The following is a 22,417-nucleotide window of genomic DNA, read 5'->3' as shown; positions in this document are numbered from 1 at the left end:
AATCATTAACTTAAAATTTTATGGCTGCAACACGTTCCAAAAAAGCTGGGACAGGGTCATGTTTACCACTGTGTTACATCACCATTTCTTTTAACAACATTCAATAAACGTTTGGGAACTGAGGAAACTAATTGTTGAAGCTTTGTAGGTGGAATTGTTTCCCATTCTTGCTTGATGTACAGCTTCAGCTGTTCAACAGTCCGGGGTCTCCGTTGTCATATTTTACGCTTCATAATGTGCCACACATTTTCAATGGGAGACAGGTCTGGACTGCAGGCAGGCCAGTCTAGAACTCGCACTCTTTTACTACGAAGCCACGCTTTTGTAACACGTGCAGAATGTGGTTTAGCATTGTCTTGCTGAAATAAGCAGGGGCGTCCATGAAAAAGACATTGCTTGGATGGCAGCATATGTTTCTCCAAAACCTGGATGTACCTTTCAGCATTAATGGTGCCTTCACAGATGTGTAAGTTCCCCATGCCATTGGCACTAACACAGCCCCATACAATCACAGATGTTGCATTTTGAACTTTGCGTCCATAACAGTCCGGATGGTTCTTTCCTCTTTGGCCCGGAGGACACGACGTCCACAATTTCCAAAAACAATTTGAAATGCGGACTCGTCGGACCACGGAAAACTTTTCCACTTTGCATCAGTCCATCTTAGATGAGCTCGGGCCCAGAGAAGCCGTCGGCGTTTCTGGGTGTTGTTGATAAATGGCTTTTGCTTTGCATAGTAGAGTTTCAAGTTGCACTTACGGATGTAGCGCTGAACTGTAGTTACTGACATTGGTTTTCGTAAGTGTTCCTGAGCCCATGTGGCGATATCCTTTACACATTGATGTCGGTTTTTGATGCAGTGCCGCCTAAGAGATCGAAGGTCAAGGGCATTCAATGTTGGTTTTCGGCCTTGCCGCTTACATGCAGTGATTTCTCCAGATTCTCTGAACCTTTTGATGATATTATGGACCGTAGAGGATGAAATCCCTAAATTCCTTGCAATTGTACGTTGAGGAACATTGTCCTTAAACTGTTCAACTATTTTCTCACGCACTTGCTCACAAAGTGGTGAACCACGCCCCATCTTTGCTTGTGAATGACTGAGCAATTCAGGGAAGTTCCTTTTATACCTAATCATGGGACCCACCTGATCCCAATTAGCCTGTTCACCTGTGGAATGTTCTAAACAGATGTTTAATGACCATTCCTCAACTTTCTCAGTCTTTTTTGCCACCTGTCCCAGCTAAATGAATGATTATTTGTTAAAAACAATAAAGTTTATCAGTTTGAACATTAAATATCTTGTCTTTGTAGTGTATTCAATTAAATATAGGTTGAACATGATTTGCAAATCATTGTATTCTTTTTTTATTTATGTTTAACACAACGTCCCAACTTCATTGGAATTGGGGTGGTAATTTATAATACAGTAAGCAAAGAACAATCATTGGGAAGTCCACCACAATGGCACTCCCCCACTTTTTCAAATTGACATAAAAAGTGAATGCCTAAATGAAAGCTTAAACTATCAACTTAAACTTAACTAGACATCATCCTTATTATCCATCTATCTAGTTAGCTTTATTTTCTTTATTCATCACTCCATCTCTCATTCTAGCTATCTATCATCTTTATATCTATACATCTGTCAATTTCTACTGTATCCATCCATCTGGCTTCCATCCATCAGTCTACCTAAGCATTAGTCCATCTATTTATCTTCTCATCCATTCACCTATTCATCTCTCTGTCCAACTAGTCATCAAGCTAAATATCCATGCATATGCCAATTTACTTTGAATATAAAAAAGTCACACTCATGTTCATATTGGAACATATCCTACATGTGTCTGGGAGATTTTGTTATGGTCCAATGAAACCAATGTTTAACCTTTTGGCCGTCATTCCAAAAGGCATGTTTGGCACCAACAAACAATGCTTATGACCAAAATAAACATTTTAAAAAACATACCTACAGTGAAGCATGTTAGTGGCAGCATCATGCTTTGATGATGTTTTACGGCCTCGGACAACGAGGAGATCATCATAAGCAGTTCTAAATAGCAGTCAGTGTTAACATAAAATCTTCAGGCATCTGCTAGAAAGCAAACGCAAATGTCAGGAAAAGCCTAATGGTACAGCTGAACTTTATTTGGGGTTGATCAGAGTCACCTTGAATGTATCCATCTCTCAATTCATCTACTGTATATTTGAAGGCATGTATATCTCTTTCTCCATCTTTGTCAATCTATCCATCCTAACCCTCTATGTAGCATTTATCACCCATTCATCTGTCAACCAAATGTGCCTATATATCCATCTGTTCAAGTGTCAATCTATCCTCCCGACAATAACCTATCCATCCATCTATTGATCTATGGAGACATGACAGGGCATGAACGCTTATGGATATAGAGAAACCTGGTGTTAACTTGAAGAGAAAATGGACCGCATGTAGGACAGCGAACCTTCAAAGGTCTGTTCTTGGTGCCTTTATGACATAGTGTCTCAAGGCATCGGCCGAACGGCTTTATCAGAAATATGCAATCTTCTAACCACAAGGACTTATGTTTGACATGCTGCGACCACAAGCATCTGCAGCACAACTCGAATTAGAAGCTAAAACACGGGACTGCTGACCAGATGTGGAGACCATTGTTGACTGGCTTTGTTGCCTAAAACACAGACATGCTAAGAATAACGTGCTATTGTTAGCTCTCGTGCCAGCTTCAGCACCCGCTCCAGGGAGGACTTGCGAGACAGACATATAGACACGGCTGGTGGACTTCACACAAGAGGGAGCACTCTAGTAATCTTGCTTAAATTATGCCCAACCTCATCAAATCAACCCCTCCCCACCACCCCCACACACACACATATGGACGGTCCATCCATCCATCCATCCATTTTCTGAGCCGCTTCTCCTCACTAGGGTCGCGGGCGTGCTGGAGCCTATCCCAGCTGTCATCGGGCAGGAAGCGGGGTACACCCTGAACTGGTTGCCAGCCAATCGCAGGGCACATAGAAACTAACAACCATTCACACTCACAGTCATGCCTACGAGCAATTTAGAGTCTCCAATTAATGCATGTTTTTTGGGATGTGGGAGGAAACCGGAGTGCCCGGAGAAAACCCACGCAGGCACGGGGAGAACATGCAAACTCCACACAGGCGGGGACGGGGATTGAACCCCGCACCTCAGAACTGTGAGGCTGACGCTCTAACCAGTCGGCCACCGTGCCGCTCATATGGACGGTATTTAGTTTAAATAAGGGATTTGCGTTAGTTTTACCAATGATGTGCAAGGTTCAATTACTTTTTTTACAGCTCAATCCAGAGCATGAGCCTCTACTCATTGTTCCACCAGCTCTCTTGTGCATGTTTATATTAATGAGTTCAATTAATGAGTAGAATTATATATATAAAAATATCCGCCTCACATTCAATGTTGGTGCAAAACCAGATACAGGTGCAAATCCAGGAATTTATTGAGACATTTTGCCATTAGGGCAGCACAGCGGACTAGTGGTTTGTATGTCTGTGTCACAGTTTTGAGATGTAGAGTTTGAATCTCGGGTCTGGCCTTTTTGTGTCGAGTTTATGATTCCAAAAACATCAACATGTTTGAACATGAATTTTGCTGTTAAAGTCCACTTGTTTTGGGGCCAAGTGGGGCAGTGACCCACCACATTCTGGAGCTTTGGAGAAAAACCATTTACTATGTGGTGGAACTTGGCACACACTACAGGACTGCAGTGGAACAGTATCATCCAATACTTGTTTGATTGCGACTGTAGTTGTTTTTTATAGAAATGTTATCTTCAATGTACATCTTCGACTTACTTGGCCGTAGTATGAGGTGCGGGGGTGTACATTGGATCTAGGATTTGTATAGCATGGTGTAATGCAACCATAAACTGTTTCCATATGCATTGAAACCAATTGATAAAAGATGTACTTGACTCTTAACCACTTCGAATGTTATTTTTAGGCCGCAATCTCTTATAGCAGTTCCTTCAGCATGAGCACGTTCTACTAGATTAGACGCTACAAAGCAAATGTAGCATATGAGTCCGTATCCATTTGGAAACTTTGGCACTAGTTTGCCAGCTTTTTGTGCAACATCCAAACTGATCATTATGTTCCGTTCTGTGTTTAATGACGACATCTTGAAAGTATGGTGGTCAAATATAAGACGTGTAGGGCTATGTAGGATATGACTGTTGATGTCTTTAATGTATAGGTGGAGAAGAGGTCCAACCGAGAAATAAGGAGTGATGACGCCTGTGAGTTGCCTCATAAGGTCAACTCCAAAGGCATTTATTGGCAAACTGGGAACTTGTTGTCACGCCATGGTGGGAAGATGTCAGTACGCTTTTTGACAAATGAGCAGCTAAACAGAGAAGAAAAGATGCATTAATTTGGATGGATGATGTTGTGGTTTCTGTCTAGAAACTCTATGTTTTACAGAGGGAGACAGCTTTTCTTGATTATAAAGTGAGCTGCTGAACTAGTAATAAGAATTGTATGAAATGTGGAAGCATACAGCATGTGCTACTGTACATTTAATGGTGAAACCAAACAGGGCTATGTTCACATGACTTGGGAAACTGTATTAGCATTTGTTTGGAGTTCCAAATCAGAGCTGCTACGCTGTTGCATGCGCACTGTTCGCTTCTGATAAGAGGAATTTGTTATGATTATCTTGGTGATGTGCTCGCTGCACTACACTATTTGACTAGCATAACTCGGCGGCTTGGTGATGAAGTGCTGCCATCATAATTAAAAATGCAATTGATTCTGTTCATCTTCATCGGGGCTTGGTAGGCTTGTGAAGATTAAGGCATTAACCTAACTGTACTTAGCTTTTCTTGGAGCTAAATGCTGATGCCATTGTGCAAAAACTCTAAAAAGACAACATGAAAAATAAAAAGTATTTTTTATAGTATTCTTGAAAAAAACAACTTCAGTTAACTTCAAATAACGTATTTGACAAAGACAATATCAGTATGGTAAAACATTAATAAGATGAGAAATGAGATATGGTGTGGGATCAGTTGTCAAAGGTTTGAAGTATTCAGCATTGCTTCACTTGGAGCTAAACACTTGTCTGGTGTTAAATGCGAATGTCACCATTCTTTATTTAGCTAATAAGATAAAATAAGGTAAGATAAGCGGCAGTGTGGGGTCAACAATGTCTTGTTACACTGTTGTAACAACTGCAAGTAACCACATTAACGCAACTGCATTTAGTATAGTTTTGCTAGGACCTAAATGCTAATGTGAGCATGCTAAAAACACCATTGAAATGACACACAAAGAAACTAACAATACTTTACAGCTATAATTGAGTATAGGCTACATAAACGTTTGGGTGTGTTGTCATTATGGTTGGCATTAGTACTGTATTACAAATTGTCAATTATTGTAGCATCGTTGATTATATTGATGAAGTGGTCTATTTTGGATATTTAATTCTCACATCTATTGGTATTTTTATTGTTATGATCAAATGTCAAAGATAAAATACAACAAGGTTTTGATATGATATCAGCCTCACAGTTCTGAGGTGCAGGGTTCAATCCCCGGCCCCGCCCGTGTGGAGTTTGCATGTTCTCCCCGTGCCTGTGTGGGTTTTCTCCGGGCACTCCGGTTTCCTCCCACATCCCAAAAACATGCATGGTAGGTTAATTGACAACTCTAAATTGCCCGTAGGCGTGAATGTGAGTGCAAATGGTTGTTTGTTTGTATGTGCCATGCGATTGGCTGGCAACCAGTTCAGGCCCGATGATAGCTGGGATAGGCTCCAGCACGCCCACGACCCTAGTGAGAGAAGCCGCTCAGAAAATGGATGGATGGATGGATGGATGGATGGTTTTGATATGAAACGTCTCTCTACTTGCCCTTTTTGTCCAAACATTACCTTTCAGTTGCATGTAAATGTGCATTAGCTCAGCAGTGCTGCAGTAAAGAGTCATGGTGCAGCACTAGCTGTAAAAGTAGGTTAGTGGTTTTAAACAAACAAATCTTTGTGCCCAGTCAGTTGAATTGGAGCGCCATCATTGGCTGCAGGCTGGGGTGGTCTGGATAGGGCCAGCTGGAATGGCAGACAGCCGTCTTGGTCGCTGTAGGGATTTTTGAAATTTTATTTTTCCTTCTTGCACACTTTGAAGCGTGAGAATGAAGCCGAAAGCCACAAAACCTGCAGACCAACAGGGCTTTTTCCCACATGCTGTCATCCACCCTCGTCCACTCTGGTTTGACATCAACTAAACAGAAATTTTGCTCTGAGATGCTTCGGTGCCCATACCCTTACTTTTACCAAACAGAATATTAGAAACAGACCAGATTGAGTAGGGACAGGCTAATATTGAATTTGGAAAACTGTGTGTAACATAGTATGTCTTTGAAGCAACTGAGACAGAACAGAGTGCAACCAGCAGAGGCGCTATTAATTTAGTCTCATCTAGTTTGCGTTTGGAAGAAGAAGAACGTGAGCTATGGAAGTCGAGCCGCATCCACGCTATGGATGTTTAGCCACTGACGCTGGCATCAGAACAGGAGTTTAGAAGATTCAGGAGAAAACACTCGCATCCGATCCAAATTATTTAAAAAAAAAACAGAATTAATCGATTAAGTTGACTGCCAATGTTTCTCATCAAATATAAAGGAATTGTGTCCAAATGCTCATCCTCACTCCCAGTGATCATTATTTCAATAAATGTGGACCGGTGCTTGTATAATTTAATATGACTCTAATCCATGATAAAGTAAACTCAACTATTTGTTTACTGTACAGGCAATTACAAAGTCAATTTTCCATGAAATGCGCCCTTTAAATTGTGTTACCAAGGCGACAACAAGCTGCAAGCATTTACTGTAGATTCCACACTCCATTGCAATATAAGGATAAATATTGATTCATATTACAGTATTTAGAAAGAATTTTACATCCTCTCTTTTTACCTCTCCATTTTCTAGTCTATTAGCTGACAATGTGGAAATGCTGCCTTGGTCTTTCCTCGCAATCTCATTTGTTTTTCTCTCGCATTTGTTTTCCTCTTGCCTTTCTGCCTCCCCCATGTCTGTAAGAGCATCTGACTCACTTTGTTTTGCACATCGAGACACTGGTGTTTGACTTACTCAGCAGGATAAGGTTAAAAATGGCGGCGCAAATCCTCGCCGTGCGTCAATTGCGCAGTACTTCCGAGCTGTTTTGCCTCTTTTGCCAGCTATGTTGAAGTAAGGAAGTTAAACACACCCACACACACATACACACACACACCTCCACACACGCACACAACTTGGCCCTGAGATGGAAGCCTTGGGTAAATCATCGCCACAGTTTATCTGGCAGGCAAAAGAGCCAGCAGAGATTTCACATTACCTCACTCCCATTCTGCATGTAATCCCACAGACAAAGTCCTTCACATAGCAAACCTTGCTGCTGCATCATGTGGGAAAATGGTGTATAATATCTTTTCCAACAGACTGCTCTCACCGGGCGCTATGACTGTCAATGACCATGAAGTTTAGTTGCCTAGTGATGAAGCCATAATATATGCCCACTCGTCCACAAAAGAATAATATGCCTTGACAAAGTCCTGCAAGACATCAAGTCTGCCACACATACACAAAGGCCAATTTTTAACATCTTGACCAATTCTTAAAATGTGAGCCTGCACACATGATGAGGAACTAGAGATGACCAACACAGCACAGCACAGCACAGCATTCACACAAATATCTTTAATGACAATCGTGAGTCCGGCACGGTGGAGCGCCTGGTTAGTACAACTGCCTCACAGTTCTGGGGACCGGGGTTCAAATCCCGGGCCCGCCTGTGTGGAGTTTGCATGTTCTCCCCGTGCCTGGGTGGGTTTTCTCCAGGCACTCCGGTTTCCTCCCAGAAGACTCTAAATTGCCCGTAGGTGTGAATGTGAGTGCGAATGGTTGTTTGTTTTTATGTGCCCTGCGATTGGCTGGCGACCGGTCCGGGTGTACCCCGCCTCCCGCCCGAAGGTGGCTGAGATGGGATCCAGCAGCCCGCGACCCTAGTGAGGATAAGCGGTAAAGAAAATGGATGGATGGATGGACAATCGTGAGTCTCTTACCCCTAAACCAGATTGCTTTTCTAGTACCCAGACAGACCTGTCAGAAGCAGCATGATGCCACAGAGCATCCAGAGTGCTGGTAAATACAATGATGAACAAAGAGTAGTACTAGAAAAAGAAATAGAAGAAGATTACTATTAGAGACTATTAACTTATCTGTTAACTTTATTGCAGCAAATTCTTCTCCTTGTCATTTTTATAGAAGTGATTGACTTGGGAGACACGTAGCACAACCAATTGCTTCTCTTTTTGGGTCCATCGCACTTCAGGTCGATTCCTAATTCGCTATTGTTGCAGATTAAATCACAATCACCGAGTCTGTGACTTGAACTTCCTCAGTAGTCACCACAAACATAAAAATTTGCGATCATAAATATTGAACAGATTCAACTTAAATTTGACGGTCTCAACTGTTTCCTGAGCAGACTGGGGTAAAAAAAAAAAAGAAAAAAAAAAAAAAACAAAGACAAAAAAATCCTAACACAACCACCACCACAGAAAAATTGGTCGGGATAATCTTTCAGAAATATTCAATAATGTTGTTCTTTGTTGATTTAAACTTAAATACTTATAACTGGCCAGATTATAGGTATGTAACGACCTTTAGAGCAAGGTTTATGGCACCAATTTCGACTTTGATGTAATTTCTGCAAAAAGCTACTAAATTCGAATCCTGACAAGCTCTAGCAAGATGGCTTTGTAAAAATTTTCGGTCGTTTTAGTAATTTTACAAACAATAAAGGTGGAACAAGAATATACTGGTCAATGTCCAATTTGTTCAGATAAAATTTTTCCCAGGTAACTTCAGAGGGTCAACTCTATTTTAGTCATAAAAGGGAAATTTTTATCTGGTCTGAAGAACATCCAATGAAACACACTCCACATACCACCTTGAGCATATGAGCGTGTTCATCATCTTTTTTACCTGCTTGCCATGTCTGTGGACTTAATGCAACTTGACATCATCACCATTATTGCGACTTGTATAATGCATGTCTGATAATACATTGGTCGAAACCATCCATCCATCCATTTTCCAAGCCGCTTATTCTCACAAGGGTCGCAGGCGTGCTGGAGCCTATCTCAGCTATCTTCGGGCAGGAGGCGGGGTACACCCTGAACTGGTTGCCAGCCAATCGTAGGGCACATACAAGCAAACAACCATTCACACTCACATTCACACCTACGGGCAATTTAGAGTTGTCAATTAACCTACCAAGCATGTTTTGGGGATGTGGGAAGAAACCGGAGTGCCTGGAGAAAACCCACCCAGGCACGGGGAGAACATGCAAACTCCACACAGGGGGGGCCGGGGATTGAACCCCGGTCCTCAGAACTGTGAGGCAGACGCTCCAACCAGTCGTCCACTGTGCCGCCTGGTCGAAACCAGGGATCCTCAATTAAAATTTAGAGATCCATCCAAGGAAAATATCTTCAGGTCAGGTCCATGATCATGTAGAGCATGCGTTAGAATGTGGTCTCAGACAATTTGACTGTCAATTAAAATAGACAAAAGATGACCAAAAAAGCTGTGATTGGCGGGCGACAAATCGAGGGTGTACTCTGTCCCTTGCCCAAAGTCAGCTCGGATGGGCTCCAGCTCACCCAGTACCCTAATGAGGACAAGTGGAATGGAAAATGGATGAATGACCAGATAAACAGCCATTAGGCTAAAATCCCTGTAAATCCCCCAAATGTTATACTGGTTTAGTTAAAAAAAAAAAGTTCATCAAAACAATATTAAGACGCTTGGGCTAGGCCTATGAAGTCTGCCAATTGAGGACCTCTGGTCTGAACCTCTTTTACCTCTTCTAGCTTTCGTGAATGCTTGATGGTTTGTGATGATGTAACTTGGCGTCAATCGCTTTGTCCGCACATTCTAAAGCCCGCTTACTTTTAAAAAACCAAACAAACCAGGTTTTGGGCTCCACTCAAACTGCCGAAATGAGATTTAAAAAGAAATTAATGGGGTGAGTGCTCTCCAGATAAAATAATAGTCAAACACAGAATGGACCACTTCCTTTCCCCTGCGGTGTTTGAACAGGTGAATGAAACTGCAAGCTAGACCTCGGTCCCACGACGGCAGCCACCTCACACAATGGGAGTGATCCAACCAAAACATGAATTATTGGGAAATAAAGCTAATGTTCAATAAATTGTCACGACATTTTAATATGACTATTTGCTGCAGAAAATAGGCGTTGTTTAATCCTTCTCTGGTACAGTAATGGAATAATCTGCTAAATACTGTACACGGTTCCTTCAGGTCAGAATCTGTGTCGCTGATTGTGTATTGGCTTGCGCTCACAGCATTTAAACATTGTTTATCTTTAAGGTCTTGTCCTTTTCCTTAGCTCAGTCAGCGTTACAAGAAAGCCTTGATATGAGGGAGGCGGGGATTCATCAGAACGAGAAGGAAGAAAATGCTGAGGTAGAAAGCTGGCCACCATTTTTTGCCCGCAAGCAGATGCCAGAGTTCGTGGAGTGCGTGTTATTGTGGAAGACCTCTTGGTGTTAGGAGGAGATATTTGCAGCATGTGTGGTCTGTGCGGGGAATTCTAAAACTGAGAGTCATGGAGGGAGAGTCACTGCTGCAATCGGCCATTGTTCTCCTCATTGGGAATATGAGCCCACTCCTCTTACTTTCCACAGCTCATCATGTATCTGTAATGTGACTTGGCATGACAAAGTCTTCTCTATGTACCGTGCAACTCCGCTGCCAAAAAACAATCAAAGACTCCCTAAGCAATGATCTCAGTGAATGTGCAGTTTTTGATGTTTCTACAGTACAGTGGCGAGTGGAAAGCGCTGTTGCCCCACACCACAAGGTTCTTTGAGTTTGAATGTTGTCCCAGTGCTCGTGTGGGTTTTCTCTTGGAAATTTCACTTCCTCCCACAGTCCAAGGACCTTTGTTGTAAGTGGAAAATATTAACGTACCCATAGGTGTGAACTTTTTCATACTAAATACGTTCTAAATCGTTGCGATTTCATTTGAGGGCTCTCCTCTAGGTGTTGTAGCATTTCCAGTCAGTTGATGACTGCCAATTAGCGGACGAAGATGTTTGCGACGTCTCTGTATTCGAATGCCCCCCAAAAAAAAAAAAAAAAAAAAAACTTTTTTGCTTATTTGTTTCCTGATCATCCACTGAAGACAAACAAACTCAATTGGTAGTAACTGTAATTACCTAGGGTTATACATACCATTGTTTACACAGGACATTAGCAGCATCGTCTTTTAGATGAATTTAAGTGTAGAGACATAGTACATGTAGTAAATGATTATACTGCACGGTATAATGATGATCTTTTCTTGTTTGAAGACTCTAAAAAGTGTGAATGGTGATTAATAATAATAATAATAATGCATTCAACTTATAAAGTGCTTTGTAAGGAACTCAAAGACACTTTACAAATGCATGTATTATTCATTTGCTCCTCAGTCACACCCCAGTTATGGTAAGCTACTTGTGTAGCCACAGCTGTCCTGGGGCAGTCTGACACAAGCGTGGCTGCTATTCTGCACCTACGGCCCCTCCGACCTCCACCAAACAGCCAACCATATTTATTCGTAGGCAATGTGGGTTAAGTGTCTTGCCCAGGGCCACACCACCAACATGCACTCGGGGATCTGAACCGCCATCCCTATGGTTGCAGGGCGTACACTTAATCTCTGGCTCTGTCACCATCAGGAAAGACTTTGTAATTAGAAATATTGAACATGTTTGACATTGATGATTTTCAGCCCTCAATTGTTTTCTGAAAAGATTAGGGAGGAGAAAACACTCTTAACACACCCAAACCACAGAATATTTGGTCAGGATAATTCTTCTTAGACATCCAATTATCGGGCCTTTGATCAAAATGGGGAATCAGGGTCTAATTCAGCCCAAATATCAGAATATGTACAGCTGGCTTAAATGATGGCAGTAAACCCAAGTGACCACTGTGAGAAACGGTGCCCCTTGACACGTTGGCGTGTTCTCATCTAATATTGTTACATCAGTCAGTCAGCACCTACAAAAACATTTTGCCTCCTTTGAACTTGAGTCCGAGTAGGCGTCATACTCCGAATGGGGCTGTAGTTTTACCACAGTTGGTTAGCTCATTTCCCATGGGTCATCTCTCTCTCTCTCTCTCTCTCTCTCTCTCTCTCTCTCTCTCTCTCTCTCTCTCTCTCTCTCTCTCTCTCTCTCTCTCTCTCTCTCTCTCTCTCTCTCTCTCTCTCTCTCTCTCTCTCTCTCAACTTAACTACTAACCTGATGGCTGCTCACATTGTGCCAGAAGCCTACGTATGTATTGCTCACACTCTTAGTCAAATGACCAATGAGCAAACACAAACATTTGATCCAGAGGAAATGTTGCTCCATATGGTGTTTTATATAAGCATTTAAAGTCCAGACATATAATGCTCCCCTGGGGGAGACCAGGGCCTCCAGGCACACTTTCAGTCATAATTAGTCAGGAGACATGCTAGTGAGTTAAGTTAGTAAGTTTCTGTGTTGTTGGGTTTTTTTTCAGCAAAAGTTTCCAAATTTGAGTACCGTTCTGTGTTGGATATATTTGATATGATATTGGCCTACACATTTTTTTATATTGGGCAAAAGGAAATTGCTATCTAGTGTCCTACCTATAAAAAAGCTATGTACTCCAGGTACAGTAATTTTTTCAAACATTAAATTTTACATGGATAAACTGGTCAGATAGTTTAATTAGCAGTAATTTTAGTGTTTAAACATTACATTTAAAGCTGTGTGGGGTTTTTAGACAAATAACCATACAGCCTGGATTTAAGATCACACATTAGCAATGGTGACACTAAAAACTTCACAATATGCTACAAACTAATTTCCACCGTACACTACACTAATGAAGAAAGTCTACCTGCATTGAGGCCTTGTTATTGTGTATTCAGAGATGTTAATTTTTTATATACTGTTTTAACACAAAAACAAAACAAAATATATTTTAAGTCATGCATTTGTTTTTTGTTTTAGGTCTGGCAGTGTGCAGAATCACTGGGATGAAATCTACTTCTTTGTCGAACATTTGGCTGAGAAATTCAAAAGGTAAGATGTGCTATCAACATACCCAGTTACTGTGCTATTTTGAGGCCAATAGTCATGTTGAGGCGGCACGGTGGCCGACTGGTTAGAGCGTCAGCCTCACAGTTCTGAGGTGCAGGGTTCAATCCCCGTCCCCGCCTGTGTGGAGTTTGCATGTTCTCCCCGTGCCTGCGTGGGTTTTCTCTGGGCACTCTGGTTTCCTCCCACATCCCAAAAACATGCATTAATTGGAGACTCTAAATTGCCCGTAGGCATGACTGTGAGTGCGAATGGTTGTTTGTTTCTATGTGCCCTGCGATTGGCTGGCAACCAGTTCAGGGTGTACCCCGCCTCCTGCCCGATGACAGCTGGGATAGGCTCCAGCACGCCCGCGACCCTAGTGAGGAGAAGCGGCTCAGAAAATGGATGGATAGTCATGTTGAGTGTGAACTTCCCAGAGTTCAGAATTCAAGTGGACAGTATGAGGTTGTAAAAAAGAATTTTACGATGTCTTTCCTCCTCTGTGCTGGACTTCCTGGAGTCCCACAAGGAGGTTCTCCACAGAGAAACACGCACACATAGCAGAGCAATAAAATTAAACGTATCCCTACCACCACTACATCCCGGCATATGTTCAAACACTTAGCAGGCTAATGTTTCACTCAGTTAAGCAGTAAAGTTAGTTGTGGTGACAATAGGTTCAATGATGAAACCATCCTTGCCAGTTCATTTGTGACCCTAATGAGGTCAAGAGCAATCGAAAATGGGTGGGTGGAACATTACATTTGAAGTCACTAGGGCCTCTGAATGCAAATGCGAGAGGCCCACCTTAAGACATTCACCATTGAACCAGGAAGTAGCCTGCTACCAATAAAATCTGTTTTTCAAATTTTGTTTCAGTAATTTAGTACCTCCTTTTTGCCTTAGAGTCATGACAAATTCTCCCCAAAATCAAATAATGGTACAGTCCTATTTAGCCATCCGTCACGTTAACATAAATTAACACCATGAATTTTTATTTTTTTATTTTGCTGATTTCATTTTCCTGTTAAAGTGAGGGTGAAACCATATGCTCCTTCCTAGAATAAAAAAAAAAAAAAGTACTCCCCTGTTATTTTACATCCGTCACATGCTCCGTGGCATGCTAAGGATGCTGCTTCTGCTGCTTCTGTGATTAAAATTTTGTCTCCAGTTTTGTTTGTTGATGTTTCCCCCAAAAGTATTATCCCTTTAATGACCATTGACAAAATGCAAGTCTTTAGTGACATTCTTTTATATTTCTCTACCAGTCCCATGCTTAGGATGTCCTTCATAACATTCTCCTCAAGAGCATCCACCATCCTTAAACTTACCGAGAAAAGGTAAGTGAAAAATGTTTTTAGTTTTTCAACATTATTATTATTAACGGCAAGTGGCTGAAGAGGCTAAAGCTCAAAAACGGATGACACTGCAGCGCCGCATGCTCTCACGCAATAGGAAGCAATTGTCAGCAAACTTAATTCAAAGCATGGCGCCAGAGTGAAAGCAGATGTTCTCCCGAACCGACACACTGCTGAAAATGAATGCATGCCCCCGTGTAGCTGTCTAGCTGATACTGCGTGAAACGTCTTAGCTTCTTATAGACTTAATTAAGAGGACACTATTTCAAAACAAACTTCGTATAAACACATGTTGATGTTATCTTTTTGCAGAGTGGACATTAAAAAGGGGTTAAATGCGCTTAAAAGAGAGACTCCAGGTGGAGACACATTTATGCACCTTGGACTACAGAGGGTAGGCAATTAAATCACTGCTCTGTATAAATTATGAAAGACATTAAAAAAAACTAATGCAGTATTCTCTAGTCTTTGTTTTTATAACATAAATCAGAATTTTGAGCTTCTTTGATCTGATGAACTGGTTGAATCTAATCAACCTGTCTTCTTATTTAAGGCAAATGAGCAGATATACCAGGAGAACTTTGGTAAGCAACTACTCACTCATTATTACAGGGTGTAACACAAAAAATGTACCAGTGCACACAATAAGCAGTGCTTAGGCCTGCACACTGATTTCATGATTATTCAAAGTACAGCATTCCTTTTTTGACACCCTTTATTTACTTCAGACAGATTCTTTTTTTTTTTTTGTGGCTATAGCACCACTTTTCTTATTTTGCAGGCAAGGCTAGCGTGATTATAGCACTGACAGACGGAGAACTGCAGGAACATCAACTTATCACCGCACAGCAAGAGGTAGCGACCGCACCATTAAAGTGGCACAACATTCACATGTTGGACATTTCGGGAAGCCAGGAAATGCCCATTATTTGATTGCATGTTTTTCTGGGAATAATTCACATACATACACCCTGTGTTTTACAACAGGCCGAGCGAGCCAGATCTCTAGGAGCCATTGTGTATTGTGTTGGCGTTAAAGACTTCAATGAGACTCAGGTATCTGTTTACAACTAGAAATTATAAATATTGGGTTGTTTTGGTCACTCATTCACACTACAACTTCATGTTGAAGCCTAAAAATTTGTCTAAATACTGTTTTGGTGTTAAAGGGAATGTTTTTTAAAATAGTACTACTGTAATTTCTCATGTATGATGCGCATTTTTTTCACCCACACAATGGTCAAATGTCAATAGTGCGCATTGTACATAGGTATAGGGACAAATGGAAAGAAACTTTCACATTTTATAAATGTATGCCGCCATCTAGTGGTTATGAAAAAGCTGTACACTTTCATTCCAAAATGCCACCGCCACCTAGTGGTTATTTAAAAAAGTGTAGCCTACACTTTCATTCCACGACAGGGAATGTGTATGACTGCATATATGTACAGTTGTGCTGTAAAGTTTACATACCCTAGTAGAATTTGTGAAATATTGTCCATCCATCCATCCATTTTCTGAGCCGTTTCTCCTCACTAGGGTCGCAGGCATGCTGGATCCTATCCCAGTTATCATCGGGCAGGAGGCGGGGTACACCCTGAACTGGTTGCCAACCAATTGCAGGGCACATACAAACAAACAACCATTCGCACTCACATTCACACCTACGGGCAATTTAGAGCTGTCAATTAACTTACCATGCATGTTTTTGGGATGTGGGAGGAAACCGGAGTGCCCGGAGAAAACCCACGCAGGCACGGGGAGAACATGCAAACTCCACACAGCGGGGCCGGGGATTGAACCCGGGTCCTCAGAGCTGTGAGGCTGACGCTCTAACCAGTCGTCCACCGTGCCGCCTGTGTTTTCTAATTTATAAATAAAAGTAGGGCTGTGAATTTCAAAATAAGAGCAAGTAAATAAAAAAAAAGATCACATGTTCAAATAAATTGCTTAACTTCAGAATAATTCTTTGGGGGGGGAAAAACTAACAAAATACAGATAAAACTTCATGTTTTGATCATATGGGTAGAAGAAAACTCATGCATTGTAAAAATGCATTATACATAGGTAGAAGGGTTTTCCAGAATTTTGTGGTCAACTTTGGCGGTGCGTATTATACATGCGTGCGCATTATACACGAGAAATTACGGTATTATGGTTTGCCATTTACATGCTGAAAAGAAAGGGCATGGACATTTGTGTTAAGTGTTAAAGCAATAACCAAAAACAATGGCGTCTCATTAATGCTGCTCAAGATAAAGCAGTTCAACAGAGGTGTTATTTACCTATTTAAATTCAAAGCACGGTGACCTAGTTTGCATGTCTGCTTGACAGTTCTGAGGTTAGGGGTTCAAATCTCACCTCAGACACTCCTGTTTGGCGTTTGCATGTTTTCCTCATGCTTTTCTCCAGGTACCTCGAGGGGCTTCTTCCCACATTCCCCCCTCCAAAAAAAAAACCACGCTTCTTTGGTTAATTAATTTCTCTTTGGGTAATTGTCATAGGTGTGAATGTGAGTTTGAAAGGTTGTTCGTCGATATGTGTCCTACACTTAACTGGCGATCAGTCCAGTGTGTACTTCGCTATTTGCACAAAGTCATCTAGGATAGGATCTGACTCACCTGTGACCCTAATAAGGATAAGATATTGTCGTTACAATCCGCTTGCGTTGGGGCCAAGTGGGACAGTGACACACCACATTCTGGAGATTAGAAGAAAAAAGCTTGCTGTGTGGTGGAACTTGGCACTCACTTTGTAATGACCATAACCTACAGGACAGGAGTGGAACAGTATTACGAATTAAGACAAATGCTATAGAAAATGGATGGAAGGATGTCAAGTCTAAATCCACATAGAGGCAGGTGAAGCATAAAATATGGGATTTTATAAAGAAAACACAGGAGGATGAGCAGCTGGTGTGAATGCAGGTAGTTCCTTTACCAAGTGACTGCCAGCTACTGGCCTGGCATGAAAATTTTCACAAGCCATGTGGACTACCACACCAAGAAGCGGGATTATTTGGACTACATTACAGTAATCATTCTTGGTTTGAAATGCATTTTTAATGAATCTATATAATGTAAGACTACTGAAATAAATTAACTTTTCTACCATATTCTAATTTATTGAGCTGTACCTGTATATTTGGAAGGTTTACTATTGTGGTTTGGAATGGAGTGTTCCGCAGGGGTTCAGGAATCTGGAATTACAGAATCCAACACATAGTGTCTATTAAGTACTTCCAAAATCATAATTCTTTTTTTTTCTTCTTTGCCTTTCCACTTAATGTCTCTCCTTATGGATATACACGTATAGCTGGCGACCATCGCAGACACCATCGAACATGTGTTTCCTGTTTTGGGAGGCTTCCACGCCCTCCGGGGTGTTATCGATTCGGTAAATAAAGTCTTTATTGTACCAAGAAGCAAACAAATGTGTCCTGTAAAATTTCCATTGTGCTGCTGCAGCCTTTAGTAATATGAGGCCATTTGATTTGAATTATGTGGTTTTGAGGTTTGAATTAAATACTGTGTGATCCAAATTGGAACATATAATGTAAATGCTATATAATGTGAAAAAAAAATTTTTTCTACTTCCAATACAGATCATCAAGAAATCTTGCATTGAGATCCTGGCAGCTGAGCCCTCCAGTGTGTGTGCTGGAGGTGGGGTCTACACACATACATACATGCCAAACGCACAGTTAATGCTGCATTACTGTATGTGAATGACAATCCCAGATGAATATATATATATATTCATATCCAGGTCATCAGCTCATATGTAATTGTTATATAGTATAAGACAACATTCTTTAGGATCCTCCCAAGAGAAAAAAAGAGGTCATTCACTTTCATGATATTAAAATGCACACAGGGATTTGAGGAGCTCGATATGACATGCTCAGAGAAGTGTTGAACTCGTTCATTTGTCTACCTCGTCAGAGCAAGTATAGCGGATTGGCGGTGCGCGTCAACAGTATGCAGCCGGCTAATGCTCTGAGGAGACGCTATTTTGACTTTGGTTGTTTAGTTTTGTTTGGATAGATCAGACATTTTTAACAGTAGGGAAGAACTGTTGTACATTAGTAGAAGACAGCCAGTCACTGTCATGACTGCCTTCGAACACTCGCGCATGGACTACCTAAGCAGAAAATCAGAGCACCGGGGTCCATGTGGATTACTACACCAAGCAAGCTCCTGAGAAAGGGGTGGTCTGGCCACTTGGTTTAGCTAATAAAGGATCCAAAAAGACCCTCGCTACCCAGCGTGTTTGTTGTGTATGCCAGGTCCCTTTGAAATAAATGGACGAAATTAAGGTTGGACTTGTCAGCACGTTCAACCACAGGGGAAAACTCTGTGAAGATTATCACAGAGAGACGGTTAGATCCGGGGATTCCAAACATGGCGGTAGTCCAAGCAGGTCGTTCACCTGCTGTGGCACTTACACATCGTGCAGGCGCTTCAGGGCCCGCAAAGCCTGCACAAAACTGAACAAGCAGCCTCTTACACCTGAGCCAGAATAACTGCACTGCCAATGTGCAATGTTTTTAATACGGTTATGCATTAATTGAATAATGCACATAACTGTGATTACGCTTCACTCACAATTAGCTTCATACCGCTCTTACACTAACAACCTGCTTGACATGAACATGGCAGTATTAACTGCTCTATTGTCTTGGCATACTAGTCTCATGTGTCCAAATTGCTTTCATGTAACCAGAGACTTTCCAAGTAGTGGTGAGGGGCAACGGGTTCCTTCATGCCAGGAACATCAACCAGGTGCTGTGCAGCTTTAAAATCAACGACACCATCACAATCAGTAAGTAGACAGTGTTATTCCGCTGTTGTGGATGGGAACAGTAATGCTCTGCAATAAACCTAAAATACACATTAAAATGAACATTTGCTTGATTTACCTTGTAGACGTGAAGCCTGCAGGTGTAGAAAACACCTTCTTGCTGTGTCCAGCTCCTGTCATCGATGAAGTTGGGAAGTAAGTGGCTGTATTTCAAAAGAAGACTAATTTGGGATTTTTTTTCACAGTTCCCAGGTGTCTTAACATGTCTGCGGCAGGCGTATGTCAAAATACCCCAAGGATCGAGCGATAGCCATATTTCTATAGCATATTTCTTGCCATGGTGAAATTGACTTATTTTAGGGGTGGATCCGCCCCATGCAGTGCCTCAACCCTCATCCCTTCACAAGATAATCGATTAGGATTATCATTTCGAGACATCTAACAGTCGGCCTTTGCTAACCTTGATTGAAAGAGAGAGACAAAAAAATGCTCAAATTAGGTCTAATTGTTAGTGTGTGTGTAAAGGTCACAACAATATATTTGTGTTGGTCAAGGCATACAGCTACAGTTATTATATAAAGTTCCTTTATTTAATGTTACTTTTTCATGAGATAGTTACAAACCAAATTCAAGGATGATGTTAAAGATATTTAAGACATTTCACCACACATCACACTCTATCAACTTTTCATGATTGACGCAGTGGCAGAGAAGTCATAAAATTAAGTGTTTTCCTGCCTCAAACTCGTAGGAGAGAGAATCCCGCTTAAACGCCTCTGTAACTTTCCATGGCTTCATGCATCACCACCTAACCATTTCCCTCCCCATCCTCCTTCATCTCTGCTTCTTGACTTTTGCTGCCACTGTGGCTTCACAGCCCACAAACCATCTATCCCTGCCTGCATGTCCTTCTTTTTTTCCACATTTGTCTGTGTCCCTAAAAAGCGGCTTGTCATCCCATCAGCTTTTCCTGTCTCGCTTGGGGCGATCAAAGCCACGTGACAGTCAGTGGGGGTCGTTCAAACGTGAAGCCATGTGTTGCGTTTGTAAACGTCTCGCTTCACAGCATGGTGGAAAGCCCGCAGGGAGAGCACTTTTGCAACTTCGCAGCACACATGGCCATTAAAAATATTTTTGCATGTCGGAATGTCAGTCACAAAAAGTAGAGGCTGGTTTACTTCAGAGAAAGCCGTAATCGTGTCACTTAGTGCAGTATTTTAGGCCATTTAAATGTATCCAGATGGAAATATTTGGAGATGAATCTTGTTTCTCATGTTTCCATAAATATACATTAAAGATGAGATGGGAGGAGCTAATATTACACTATACTTGTTAAGTGTTTTATGAGTTTCCGTAAAGCAGCCTAACTCCTCATCTAAGCATTTTTAAGTGGGGTACGCACATTGATTTTTAACAATTGATTTTTGTTTTAATGTGAGAGATCCCAAACATGATAAAGCATAGAAAATTCCGAATGTGTGCTCTTCCTGCTCTTATACCATGTAATGTACTCGAGATGACCAACAAATCACACCACACACATAACAATGTCATTCTCGTACCAAAACTGACCTGTGAGAGACGACATGGTGCCACAGGGCATCCAGATTGGCAGAATAGCCAAAGAAGTAAGAGTAGTAGAAGAAATACAAGCTAGACTGTTAGCGTCTCTGGTGGTTGCAAACCCTGCTCCTTGTCATTTTTAATGTGGTAAATGACTTGGAAGACCACACACAAGGTTTGTCATGTACAGTCGTTGGTCCTGAACATTTTATGAGCAGATTGAGAAGGAAATACACACAATCAAATAAATTGATCAGGATAATCTTTCAGAGACATCTGATTTTCTATCCCTGCATTTTAAAATGATTTTTAGTCACATGCTATGTTATAATGGTGTCAGCAGTGACAAAATGCAAAAAAATAATAAGAATAAAATAAACACATTTGTTTACATTTCCTATAGCATTTGATGTTTCAAATCAAGAGCTTGAATGTCTGATCATTTGCAGGCAAAGTTGATCGGCAATGAAAAAGATCAGTTTATTTAATGACACACTACTAAATGTGTTAGATTGTTCTTAATGAGACCACAAACATTATTAAGGCCTCAATAAAATTAAATGCTAGCATATCGTTGTTATTAGGAAGCACACATTTCATATCAGACCAGAAATAAAGTATACTTGAACAATGACTCACCTAATTTTACTCATTGAAGTGAATATAGACACGCTTTTTACAAGATCAAGGTCTAATTAGAAAAACAGTGCAACATATTGTGTAGTGGGGGGAGCGGCTGGAAGGGTGGATGAGACCAGCTGAGACAGTTATTTATGAAGGTGCACGAGTACCAAGCACAACAATAACCAAACTAAATATAGTAAGTCCAAGCTAGAATCTGATATAAAAACATATATGGTTAAGTGATTCACAATTGGAAAGTAGTCCCAATTCCCCTATTCTCATCTATCGGTGTATTTTTGTGCTTTTTCTGCAACGTCCTAGATTCTGCACAACCATCCTGCTCCTTCTAAGGCACCATGTTAGCACAGGAGTAGTTAAGGCTATGGGCTCCTTGTGGGCCTGACGCTGTAGAAAGCAGTGTGATGAACTTCTTAAGATGATTCAGAGAAAGGTCAAGGTTGCACCTAGCAGTGATGGAAGTTATGAAAATGATTAGATGGACGTTACCTTTCGCTTGTAATGGTCTTCTGACTAGACTCCCCAAAAAGAGCATTAAACAGCTGTAGCTCATTCAGAATGCTGCAGCTCGGGTTCTGACCAGAACAAAGAGGTCAGAGCATATTAATCCAATTTGTAAGTCTTTACACTGGCTTCCGGTCAGCTTTAGAAAAGATGTTAAAGTTCTGCTACAGGTCTATAAATCACTAAACGGTTTAGGTCCCGAATACACGAAAGAAATGCTCATGGAATATAAACCCAGTAAGGGCTCTGAGTTCGACAGACTCAGGTCAAATAGTGGAGCACAGAGTCCAAAGCAAACACGGTGAAGCAGCATTTAGCTATTATGCTGCACATAATTGGAATAAGTTGCCAAAAGAAGTGACATTAGCC

General features: G+C 41.3%; 1 protein-coding gene across 1 annotated transcript in view; it reads left to right on the top strand.

The window, feature by feature from the left end:
* Nucleotides 1-22,417, top strand: part of antxr1c (ANTXR cell adhesion molecule 1c) — a 35,564-nt gene that overhangs the window by 1,173 nt on the left and 11,974 nt on the right. Inside the window, exons 2-11 of the mRNA XM_061756335.1 lie at nt 13,110-13,181; nt 14,447-14,518; nt 14,849-14,930; nt 15,090-15,120; nt 15,318-15,391; nt 15,524-15,592; nt 17,852-17,932; nt 18,141-18,201; nt 19,262-19,360; nt 19,465-19,534. Coding sequence (XP_061612319.1) covers nt 13,110-13,181; nt 14,447-14,518; nt 14,849-14,930; nt 15,090-15,120; nt 15,318-15,391; nt 15,524-15,592; nt 17,852-17,932; nt 18,141-18,201; nt 19,262-19,360; nt 19,465-19,534 — 711 coding nt within the window. The remainder of the gene's footprint in view (nt 1-13,109; nt 13,182-14,446; nt 14,519-14,848; nt 14,931-15,089; nt 15,121-15,317; nt 15,392-15,523; nt 15,593-17,851; nt 17,933-18,140; nt 18,202-19,261; nt 19,361-19,464; nt 19,535-22,417) is intronic.

This window comes from Phyllopteryx taeniolatus, chromosome 19, assembly GCF_024500385.1.
Source record: "Phyllopteryx taeniolatus isolate TA_2022b chromosome 19, UOR_Ptae_1.2, whole genome shotgun sequence".
Taxonomy (NCBI): Eukaryota; Metazoa; Chordata; class Actinopteri; order Syngnathiformes; family Syngnathidae; genus Phyllopteryx; species Phyllopteryx taeniolatus.
This window is presented reverse-complemented; position numbering and strand designations above follow the sequence as displayed.